The 12803-nt window shown below is 42.4% G+C and overlaps 1 protein-coding gene across 16 annotated transcripts in view; it reads right to left on the minus strand.

Moving 5' to 3' along the window:
- The window catches only part of KLF12 (Kruppel like factor 12), a 674377-nt gene that overhangs the window by 76919 nt on the left and 584655 nt on the right, over positions 1–12803 (minus strand). For 14 of the 16 annotated variants that reach the window (XM_021065127.1, XM_021065113.1, XM_021065116.1 and 11 more), the window contains 1 exon segment: positions 11166–11228. The exons of the other annotated variants lie outside the window; for them this stretch is intronic. In XM_021065127.1, the coding sequence (XP_020920786.1) occupies positions 11166–11228 (63 nt within the window). 16 annotated transcript variants of the gene reach the window in all.

The raw sequence follows: 12803 nt of genomic DNA on the forward strand, positions 1-12803 counted from the left end.
AAGAAATCAGTCCATTCTGGCGGTTAAGCTACAGGGTTCTTCGAACTGTACGCAATAATTCAGGTCTAACGTGAAAAGGAATAAATAGAACGCTGTTTTCATTTCTTTCTCCAGACCTATTAACGATAAACTCTAAAGAAAGCTATGCTGCTTTTTCTTTTCAGTCCTCCAAGGAAAAAAGGCAATGAGTAGAGGAATGAGAAAATAGATGGAATTGGAGAGATTTGTCTTTTACAAGAATATTAATTTAATCCTATGGGTAATTTAAATCATTGCTGTCTAAAGAATATCACTTGATATGTCCAAGTATGAAGGCATTCCAAATATATTACAGGATGGGAGAGATTTAATAGTCACACAAACCTGGTAACATACAGAGTTACCCTTCTGTTTATTTGACCTTCACAGAAACAGGGAAACTGGCTCCATCCGTAACCTAAAAAGCTGTCATTTCTGTTTGGATGTAACACCAACTGACCTAAGGTATCAAACCACAGTCCTCCCTACACACACTCACCTGCTCAGGATTCTAAATTGTTATAGTTAAGAAGGACTCAGGAGAGTCGAAGTCAATTACAGCCTCATTTGAAGTTATAATAACTGCTGGGTGTGTCAAAAAATTACCCAGGTGGTTGAAAAAGATTCCTTTTCTGTAGAGCTGATATTTGACTGTGGGCTGAGACCTTGGGTTTATGCAGCACTTTTTTTTTTTTCTTTTTAGGTCTGCAGTTGCAGCATATGGAAATTCCCAGGCTAGGGTTTGAATCAGAGCTGCCATTGCCAGCCTACACCACAGCTACAGCAACGTCAGATCCAAGCCACGCCTGTGACCTACAACGCAGCTTGTGGCAAGGCCAGATCCTTAACCCACTGAGCGAGGCCAGGGATCAAGCCTCCATTCTCGTGGATGCTAGCTGGGTTCATCACCACTGGGCCACATCGGGAACTCCCATGAAGCACGTTCTTTCAAGGTGATACTCTGATGAATATTATCCCTTTTGCACTCTTCCCAGGACCAAATTTGAAGACTTTGGGTTAGACATCATTCTTTCATTTAATAGAAATACCAAGGTGAAGGAAGCAGAAAGACGGATTTAGTATAAGTCATAAAGTTATACCAGAACCCAAGCTGATAGACTCAGGCTGTATCCATTTCCCGGGACATTCCTCTATGTGCCATCTCTTTTCATAATAAGTGTGTTTGGTTTTAAAGGCTGCATTTTAAAATGTGCTTCAAAGTAGGATTTCTGGGAACATGGGTGGTTTGAGGGGATGAGGCTCAAGAATTTGAAGTTTCAGGAAGAATGAAGTCTCTTTGGACTAAACATTCTTGTTAGGCTTTGGACACGTAAGAGGAAAACCTAAGAGAAGCCACTCGTTTTAGTTACTAAGTGCAGGAGTGCCTTCGTCATCCAAAATAGAAGAAGACATTGCCTCGGAGGCACAACACTGGAGTTATTAACTACCTTGAATGGCAAGGTCAAGTTCACTGCATAATAGGGCAGGAGGAGGGTGCTGGTGTACGAAGCATCATCTTTCCCATCACTGTTTGGAACCAGCATCTCCTCTTCCTTTGAGAAACCCTCCAGGATGTGTGGTTTTCATGGGATTGTTAACCCTCCCCTCCTTGGCCAAGGGCTGAGGACCTGCGCCAGGCTGGGACTGATCAGACTCGGGCTTCCTCTGCTGTGATCAAGGAGCTGGAGCTGACTCTTCTAGGCCTGCACCTGCTTATTCAACTTGGCTTCCTGAGGCCCAGCTCCTTGTTTTCCCTTTGACTCTGCAACCCACTTCATGTCCGCCGACAGAATGACTTTTTGCTTAAGTTAGACTCAGTCTCCATTCCTTCCAACAAAAGAACCTCACCTGATAAAAGAGATGAAACTAAAAGAAAACTGAGGCAGAGAGAATGGCTATAGACAGTGGATTTCAGCAGGGTCCTTGGCAATCCAGCCACTTACTAGCTGAGGGCTTATGCAGAGCAGCTGTGACTAAAACCCGTGTGATATGGGGTTGGCTTTACTGGGGGGAGGAAGTGGGGAAACAGCTCACATAGTACCTACAGCTCTCTTAAAACTGATGAAAAGAAGTATATTCGTTATGAGGATATTCGTCCTTTCTTAGTTTACCTGGTACTATACTAAGAAAAATAATCAGTAACCAATTTGAAGGAAATCACTTGGAAACTTCATGAAAATCTAGTAGTCAGCTGAGGAAAATCAGAGTAAGATGAAGATATATTTCATTTTTAAACTGATAGTTCGCAGAGTTCCTGTTGTGGCACAGCGGAAATGAATCTGACTAGGAACCATGGGGTTGCGGGTTTGATCCCTGGCCTTGCTCAGTGGGTTAAGGATCCAGTGTTGCCGTGAGCTGTGGTGTAGGTTGCGGACTCAGCATGGATCTGGCGTTGCTCTGGCTGTGGTGTAGGCCGGCAGCTGTAGCTCTGATTGGCCCCCAAGCCTGGGAATCTCCATGTGCCACAGGTGTGGCCCTAAAAAGCAAAAAACAAAAAAAAACAAAAAAAAAAAATTGCTAGTTCGCTGTCCATATGTATACAGAGAAATCGCCATGGCTAGAAAGATGACACTGCAAATGTGACTGAGGGACAAAAATCAAAACAAAACCGCTGGTACCCAAGCACTCTCACAGGGGAAACCCCTTAAGATTTAGGGTCCTGAGCAGTATTTCTAGCATATTCAAGAATATATTAGGATTTCTGATTGGGTCCTAACATTCAGTCATTATTCTTTCAAATATATATTTTGAAAGCAGCTTTAGTTTTAGTTAGCTATTTTTTTGGCCACACTTGTGGCATGTGGAAGTTCCCGGGCCAGGGACTGAACCCATGCCACAGGAGTAACGAGAGCTACAGCAGTGAAAACGTTGGATCCTTAACCCACTGAGCCACCAGGGAAATCTGATTAGCTATTTCTTTAGCGCAAATACATCCACTGAAAAATACTGCGAAAGACTAAGAAAGAACATGGCTCCTCTAAATATATATAAAATAAGATTTTTCATCATTTTAATTTGATGCATTAATCATAACTTGTACTGGTGTTATCATAGATATGTATTTTTTTCATATCGGGACAGCTTTTCCTGCATTATTCATTAATGACCACCCTCATCCCCTTATTCTGCCTGTTTCATTACAATATGACCATTATTTTAAATTTCTACATCTGAACAAGTTTAACAGGGAGGGGACTGTAATGGAGGATAATGCACATTACACAATTTAAAACTATAAAAAGCGGTAGTTTAAATGGCTTTCCCAGAGTAAATCATGATTCTTGATTTTAAACACCCTTAAGCTGTATAAAACCAAGTTGAGAAACAATTATATGAAAAATCACGCTACAAATCTCAGAATTACAAAGAAGCTGTTTTGCTGTTTCTTTACTGCTTAACTCTGGATATCATTTGCTCTTCTTCTCTGGTTTCCTAGGGTAAAAACATAAGATTATTGATTTTAGTTTCTTCCTTTTTTTTTTTTTTTTTTTTTTTTTTTTTTGTCTTTTTAGAGCCACACCAGTGGCATATGGAGGTTCCCAGGCTAGGGGTCCAATCAGAGCTGTAGCCGCCAGCCTACACCAGAGCCACAGCAACTCGGGATCCAAACCATGTCTGCGACCTACACCACAGCTCACAGCAACGCCAGATCCTTAACCCACTGAGCAAGGCCAGGGATCGAACCTGCAACCTCATGATTCCTAGTCGGATTCGTTAACCACTGAGCCAAGATGGGAACTCCCCTTACTCTTTTTTAATACATGCATTCAATGCTATAAATATTCTTGTTAAGTACTGCTTTTGATGCAGCCTCCAAATTTTGACAAGCTGTGTTTTCATTTGCAGTTGACCCTTAAACAACACAGGTTTGGATCCACTTACACATGGATTTTTTTCAGTATGTACCTACTACAGAACTACACGACCCCAGGTTGGTGGAACTGGTGAAGGGCAAACCACAGGTGCAGAGGGCCGGCTGTAAAATTATACCCAGACTTTCAACTACATGGGGTCCATGGCCTTAGGCCAACTTGTTCAAGGGTCAACTGCAGTTAGAAGGATTTTGCACAAATGTAAAAATCCTTTTACATTGCTCTTGCAATTTCTTCTTTGACCCATGTATTACTTAGAAGTATGTTGTTCAGTCTCCATGTATTTTTAGATTTTTCCAGACAAGTCCTTTTGAATCCTGAACTAATATTTCTTGGTCATGCTAAAATGAGTCAATATGACACAGATGTTTTAATATACGACAGTATCACACCGAGCGACAGTGCTGAGAAGATGCCAGGAATAACACCAAGGACACGGACAGGCCCAATAAGACACGAATACAGTTCTGAGCAGCAGGTTGGTAAAAACAAATTACTCAGGGACTTTTAATAGAAAAATATCTCAGAAGCAGTGACCTCTTAGCTCAGCATGAGCTTATAGCCTTAATTCTCCCATAATTAGAATATAATGGTAGAAAATAACTTCCTTTATTTTTTTTTCCCCAAATCATTCTCATTTGTAACCGAAGTAATACGAGATACAAACATCAGCGGATATTAACAGGAATGTAAAACGCTTTTGCCATGAGGGTTCTTACCAAGATTCTGGATAATTGAGAATGTAAGAAAATCAGACCAAAAGTCATGAAGAAGGGGACGGTGAAAGACAGCACACACGTTTAAAGCATACATAATTGTCTCCAAGCTAAATTTGAGGAGGTGGTGGAAGTAGCCAAAGGATATCACAGCCGCCACTGGATTAGAACATAAGAAAAGATATGAATGTAGAGGGACGTGAAATGCAGCAACACTGTGGAGGTACTTCTTTTCACTGTAATTCAGTGTACACTGAACTTGCAAACTGGTTCACGATGATACAAATTGTGGTCCATTTTCTGAGTCTGCTATCAAACACTGGCGAGAACATGCTTCCAAACAACATCTAAAGGCAACCTGCTGTTACTTCCTTGCCAGCATGTATGGATTGAAAACAAAACAAAACAGGAAGGCCGGTCAGGCATTCTGGGAACTAGTTTTCACATATGAAAGTTTAGACACAGTATCATAGTTTTTGCCCTGTAAGTCAGGAAGCCGTGAAATGCACTAGAAATTAAACTAACATGGTCAATATTATCTATCAGTAATGAGTGGGCAAGGACCTGTAAGATGATGGCAAAACATTTTGGCAGGGAGCACCTGCCACACCCTGAGATGGAGAGCAGAGTCTTTATCAGGCCTCTCCTCCTTCTGCCTTCTCTCCTCTCAGCACATCCATCTCCGGGGAACTCCCATTCAAAAGCCTTCTGCTTCCCGGAGTTCCTGTTGTGGCTCAGTGGTTAACGAATCCGACTAGGAACCATGAGGTTGCGGGTTCGATCCCTGCCCTTGCTCAGTGGGTTAAGGATCCGGCGTTGCTGTGAGCTGTGGTATAGGTTGCAGATGCGGCTTGGATCTCGTGTTGCTGTGGCTCTGGTGTAGGCCAGTGGCTATAGCTCTGATTCGACCCCTAGCCTGGGAACCTCCATATGGAGTGGCCCAAGAAATGGCAAAAAGACAAAAAAAAAAAAAAAAAAAAAAAAGGCTTTATGCTTCCCTTGTACTGAATTAAACATCCATCTTGTTTCCTCTTGAGCATGTCTCTTGTTCTGCCCACAGGTAACCAACTGTCACGGAGCAGAAAGATGACTGGACAGGAGCTCAGAGACCTGGGTTTACAGCCCCTTCTGACGCATAACACACTTTTGTCTTTCTATCTCCATGTCTACATTTGTTACACGAGGGGTGGAACTGAACTTGATGATGTTTTTAGTTCCTTTATGGCCCTGCAACATCAGAAATATTCTGCCCCACCCCCGCTTAAAGGGCTAGTTCTCTATAAGCTTCCTAAAAATTTCCAAGACCAACTTTAGGGGGTATACCTCCATGGTAGAGCATTTGACTGCAATATCATCAACGATAGTGCCTTCCTCAATTAAGGCAAAAACATTTAAATAAGAAGGAATGTTCTTATTCTCATGACAAAAATCCACAGGACTTATATCCTTGAAAAAGACTGGATGAAGTCCGGTCCAACATTTGCAACTCTCAGCATATATTTAAGTTCACTGTAGCACGGCATACCCAACAATAAAACCTCAACGTGCGAAAAGGTTCTTCCCGCTCTTCCCAAAATTTGTGACACGGAACTTTTTCACTTCCAAATGGGAAATGTGATTCATACCCAAAATGTGTCATAATTTGCATGGATACGGTGTCAAAACTGGAGCTTCTTTTGTATACAGCTACCTAACATGTCAGGCATGTTGATCAGAAAGGAATCATGACTGAAACTAGTGGTGAGAGAAAATTAATGCTATCTTATTGATGACAATTCCTATTTTAAAAAAATGCCTCATTTTCTTCATCATCATATAAATGGCACATAGTCGCTATGACGTGACACATACCTCCCTTACATAAGCGCCCTAGATTTATGTTTTGAATGAACAGTACAACTATTACTGTCGCTTTAATCAAACAACCATACACGCCCCGGTCCTTGAAATCTTTCAGACTGGAGCAAGGTGGAACGAGAAATGAAGAGAAGAACGTGAAAAGCTAAAAATAAGCATATACTCCATGAAGATTTTTGGAATCCTCCCAGTGATCCTGGAACATCTGGAGCCTTAAATCAACTTCAGTGTTCAGAGGTCTTTCCCACACCCTCCTCCCTATTCTGGTTCCACCCTACTCATCCATACCAAACACAGCTTCCAGATCTCTAGAATAGTCTTGGGAATAAAAGCTCTGGAAGATGCCTTGGAAACATCGACTCTCGTGGGGTTGATATCAGAATACAACAGCTTCAAGTAAAAAGAACTGGGAAGAAGAAAAGCTATTTGCACATTCAACTCTTTTTTTTGGCTGTCCCCTGGCATAGGGGATTCCCAGGCCAGAGAGCAGATCTGAGCCACAGTTGGGGCAATGCTGGATTCTTAACCCACTGTGCCAGGCTGGGGATTAAGACTCCCAGACTCCCAAGATGCCGCTGCCGATCCTGCTGCATCACGGCAGAAACTCCTGCACATTCAATTCTTTAATAAGATTTGCCCCCTTTCTGCCCATTTGCCCCAAATGGGGCAAAATACTCCTCCCCCCCATCATTATCAAATGCAAGAAAAGAATAGCAAATGCTCTCAAAAAGGTTGTATAGTTATAATTTGCATGGATACGGTATCAAAGGAAGGTGCGGAAGAGGAGAGCTAGGATACAAGGCACAGAGAATGCAGTTCACATGCTGAACCTCAAAGGCTTCCTCAATGCACAAATGAACAAATATTCCTGGAGCAGGATGGCAGTGAGGGGAGAGCCATTCCGACGGAGAGAGTTCCTGTCTGGCCTGGATTGCTACCTCTGATGAACTGAATACCCAATGAGTTGGACAATGATCTCGTGTTCTTTGTTGGGGCGCTAATATGTCCTGCAAGAAATTCTTTCTGCCATTCTTTAATCCCTGCGAGTTAGCAGACAGTTTTAACAGACCTGGCTCTTCCCCAACATCTGTCATTGGATCCCCTACATCCTGGTGCTTTCAGCTCCTTCCTGGCTATGTACATTTCTACCACAATTTCTTTCCATTGCAGCAGGTTTGTTTGCCTTGAAGAGACATTCTTTTCTACACATTTCTTGAGCTCCAGAGGAAATGCTGCCACAGGCATGAGGCCAATGGATGCCACCTCTCATAGGCACAGTATGCATAGAAAAACACGACTTAAAATTTCCAGCCATCTTTAACTCAATAGTAAACATGGTTTGAAAGCTCAAATGTCCTTGACATTTACAAACCTACCAATTGTCATGCATCTCCTAGGCATAACTTAGACGCTCAAGCCTTTTCATCTTTGACTGAGGTGTAATTGTTTATGTGAGGAACAATATTTTTTAACTGACTAGAGCACGTGCTAGCTTCACAGAATCACCCAGCATCACTCACATACAGTGTTTGCACATCTAACTCAAGCCAGACCTAAGTGTTGAACTTGGCATCTAGGTCTATAAATGATCCCAAACTTCTATTTTGGGGAGCACAACTAACACTTTCATCTCTATGGCTAGCAGGAGTATTTAAACCTTTTGGATTTTCAGAGTCAATATTTCACAAAGAACTAGCAAGTGTTTATCACTTCACTAGAGGTAGAGGCCGGGTGATTTACTGAGCTTCTTCCTAGCCGGCTGATTTATTCCATATACCAGTTTCACAGTATTTGCTTAAGAAAAGTTCGAGGGAGTATAGGCAATAGGATTTGTAACGAACTCATGACCAAATGAAGCAGGTGTATTAAAACCATGTGTGCTCCTACTAGAGTTAATGTAGAAAGGTCCCAGGTCTTTGTGGACATGTTTGAGTCCATAAAGGGAGCGCTTTGTCAACCCTGCAGCACATGGGAGTTCCCAAGACAGAAGTCAAATCGGAGCTGCAGCTGCCTGTCTACACCACAGCCACAGCAACATGAGATCTAAGGCTCGACTGTGACCTACGCCACTGTTTGTGGCAACGCCAGATCCTGACCCCACTGAGCGAGGCCAGGGATCGAACCCGCATCCTCAGAGACATGAGGGCAGGTTCTTCAACCCACTGAATCATAATGGGCACTCCCTGCTTTTCCTTTTCATTCTGGGTCTTTACCCAAAAACCTCCTTGGGGATGGTCTTCTGAAAAATCTTCCTTCCTTCATAGGCTTCCCAATTTCTACTGCCCACTCCCAAACTAGTCTTAAATAGAGTTGATAGTTTCTCCTCTGAACATTCTACTACATCTCTCTCAGAGGGTGTTCCACATTTTATTCTATATTATTTGTATGATATCATATAATATGTATATTACACGTGTGACATATCACACACACACACACACACACACACACACACCCTGCTCCGAGACAGAGAGTCCCATGTGGACAGAAACCATGTTTTATTTCTCTTTCTAATCTAGTGCTTTTCACAGGGCCTGGGAAGGTAAATACATGTTGAATAAATAAAAGCTGAATTTTCTCAAGGCCCATAGTAGAGATTTTTTGTTTTTCATGGATTCCTTCTCTGAAGATAAACGGAGTTTAAATTTACCAACCAAATAACGTGCCATGAATCCTGGAGGAACAAAGCCTTGTTGCTCTAATGCTCTAGGAAGGACAAGTGAGGAAAAAAAAACTGTGTCGTCCTGTACTTGGTGTTCCACAAACAGGCACGGAGCAATGAGCTGTAGAAACTGGATCTCGATTCTGAGCACGTGGTACTCAATCTGTGAGCTATGCCACCCACTTGAGCGTGTCATGGTCTCTGGAAGTTTCTTGAGCACAACACGCCTTGGACTGAGAAGGAATATCAATTCCATGATGTCCAAAGCAACCTGAGTTCTCCCTCTCCTTTGATGTCCTAGCCATCCACGTTATCATCCCCCGAGCTTTCCAGGTTGGATGGGGGACAATATGCTTTAGCGACTGTGAGAAACCATGAGAGATGGCCCAGCTTTTAGACATGTGTGTAAGCGAGTGGCTGCTCCCTGGGTGCTCCACGTCCCCCTCCATGAAAAAGAAAAGCATAATATTTAACAACATCCCCAAGCTATTGTGAGGGTTAATTAGATTTAATGGGGGAAGGGAGGCGAGCTGATTAGGCACTATTCAAATCCAAAGAATCATTATTTTGTGTCTAAAAATAATCCTGATGTAGGAATAAAATTAATTTGGAAGCTCAATCTTTGGTAATCATCTTCCCATACTTTAAAAAAAAAAAAAGGCATAGTTTTTAATCAAAATCCCATTCTAAGTGTGAATCATTGAAGTTAGAATAGAGACCTGTGAATTTTTATTCACCTTTGAAGTATGACACTACACGGTTCTTTTTTTTTTTTTTTTTTTTTGTCTTTTGTCTTTTTAGGGCCACACCCTAAAAAGAGGCATATGGAGGTTCCCAGGCTAGGGGTGCAATCGGAGCTACAGTTGCCAGCCTACGCCACAGCCACAGCAACGCAGGATCCGAGCCACATCGGCGATCTACACCACAGCTCACGGCAACGACGGATCCTTAACCCACTGAGTGAGGCCAGGGATGGAACCTGCAACCTCATGGTTCCTGGTTGGATTTGTTTCCGCTGTGCCACAACGGGAACTCCCTCTTTTTTTTTTTTCCTTTTCCCTCCATCCACCCTCCCTCCCTTCCTTCCTTTTTTTGAAGATACACTAAAGGTATCTTCCAAGGAAGGTTAATTTTGTGGAACGGAGTAATGTAAACAAACATGGATTTCAAAACTACATTTACTTTTACTTTTTGTTTCCTTTGAAACATTTGTGAAACACTTGAATTCCCATCTTTAAAGAATCAGTAGTCAACGCTCTACAGTTGAAGTAATTTTTCAGATCATTTCTGGTAAGTTCCACCCCTATTTCTGTCCCAGAACCAGTCAGGGAGAGATCTTCATATCTCCCCAAATTAAAACACAAATCTGGGAGTTCCCTTTGCGGTTCAGCAGGTTACAAACCCCACTAGGATCCATGAGGATGCAGGTTTGATCCTTGGCCTCACTCAGTGGGTTAAGGATCCGGCATTGCTGTGAGCTGTGGCGCAGGCCAGCAGCTGCAACCTCAGATTCGACCCCTAGTCTGGGAACTTCCATATGCCACATGTGTGGCCCTGAAAAGCAAAAGCAAAAACAAAACCCCAAATCCCTCGTTATTTAAGGCTTAGGTCAGAACAAGTCATCTAAATAGTACTCATCAAAATTAGTATAATAGATTAATTTACTATGAAAATCTTCATGAGAAATAGAAGTTAGTCCCTGAGAAAACTCTGAAATGTTGTCTAAATCTCACCAAAAAAAATTATAGTATCTTCAAAAATGGGAAACATTGTTTAAAAATATAATAGTTAATAATCCTGGGAAACAAGCCATATCTGTTAGGGAAAAAATGTTATGCTCAGTTTTTGGTAAGTGAAGACGTTTGGCTGGAAATGGACTCTTGATGTCTGTTTAGGACTTTCCAAAGGAAAGGGAGATAAGGTAATTAGTCAGTAGAAATGTAATCTCTACAGAGAATCAAGAACAATTCTCTTTTAACACAGCCTATTAACATTTTCCATAAGACTTACAAATTCTCATAACTTAAACTGTATACTCACCAAGCAAACTTCTGATTATTCATTCGATTTCCCCGGACCCTGGACACTGGGGACGGATGTACCCTACAGGTAGATGAGAGTAATCCAGTCATTACAAGAGCATATTCCTGATGATAAATGAACGAATACAAAGGGATCTGGCTGATACATGGTCTCCTTTAGATTTGCATCATATAAGATGCCCTGGAACTTGATCACCTCTTGGGAAATGGATGCAGTTAAATACCTGCAGACCAAAAGCCTCTCTTTCCTGTTCCACCACTTTCACCATAACCAGCATTTGTCACAAAGTTCGCTGTGAAGATCCCCAAAAGCAGGACCACCAGTTTTAATAAGTTAATTCATGCATTCAGGCCAACAAAAAGTTTCTGTTGCCTATGTAGTCCTTGCCAGGTTTAAGAGCACATAAAAGTAATGCTGGAGTTCCCACTGTGGCTCAGCGGGTTAAAAACCTGTTGAGTATCCATGAAGATGTGAGTTCGATCCCTGGCCTCGATCAGTGGGTTAAGGATACCGCATTGCCATGAGCTTGGTGTAGGTCACAGCTTGGATCTGGTGTTGCTGTGGCTGTGGCACAGGCTGGCAGCTGCAGCTCCGATTTAACCCTTAGCCTGGGACCTTCCATATACTGCAGGCGCAGCCCTAAAAAAAAAAAAAAAAAATGTAATGTAAGGTCTGGTGTTGGCCCTGAATAAACCTTTTCTGCTATCTGTTCTCACAAGGAGGACAAAGGAGACAGTCTAAGTACACACTTCCTCAGTCGACCTGTAGATTTAAAGCCCTAAAAAGCAAGATAACGAAGGGGATCAGGATAAGCCACCCCAAAGTACACTCCTTTGGCATAAGGATTATTTCAATTGGAAAGCAACTGAGAAACTGCAGGCACAGAAAGCTGCCTACCTTCCCTTTATTTTTTATTTTATATTTTTTTGCCATGTTCATAACACATGGAAGTTCTCAGACCAGGGATCGAATCCACAGCACCACAGTGACAACGCTGGATCCTTAACCCGCTGCACCACCAGGGAACGCCTCTACGTTCCCTTTATATACCTAACAGCAGGGCATAAACTTAAGTTTTGCTAAGGATATTTTCATTTGTAAAGGTGTTCGCCCTCCCATACCAGGAAGAGGAGGAGATCAAAGCACAACTCATCACCAGAAATGGTACAGAGATGAGTTGGCATAAACCACCCTTATTTTCCATTAGTTTCCCCCCTACACTTCCTAGTTACCTTTCGAAAATTTGCTCCCCTAGAACCCCAGGCCCTCTTTCCTTTTGACAAGTATTTCTCCACCATTTATTACCTCTGTTAAGATGGTATATAAGCTCCAAATTCAGTTTTTTTTTTTTTTTTTTTTTTGGTCTTTTTGTCTTTTTGCCTTTTCTAGGGCCACTTCTTGTGGCATATGGAGGGTCCCAGGCTAGGGGTCCAATCAGAGCTGTAGCCGCCAGCCTCTGCCTGAACCACAACAACAGATCCAAACCGAGTCTGCAACCTACACCACAGCTCACGGCAACGCCGGATCCTTAATCCACTGAGCAAGACCAGGGACCAAACTCGACATCTCATGGTTCCTAGTCGGATTTGTTAACCACTGTGCCACGATGGGAACTCCCAAATTCAGTTTTTTTAA

Source organism: Sus scrofa, chromosome 11 (assembly GCF_000003025.6).
Source record: "Sus scrofa isolate TJ Tabasco breed Duroc chromosome 11, Sscrofa11.1, whole genome shotgun sequence".
NCBI lineage: Eukaryota > Metazoa > Chordata > Mammalia > Artiodactyla > Suidae > Sus > Sus scrofa.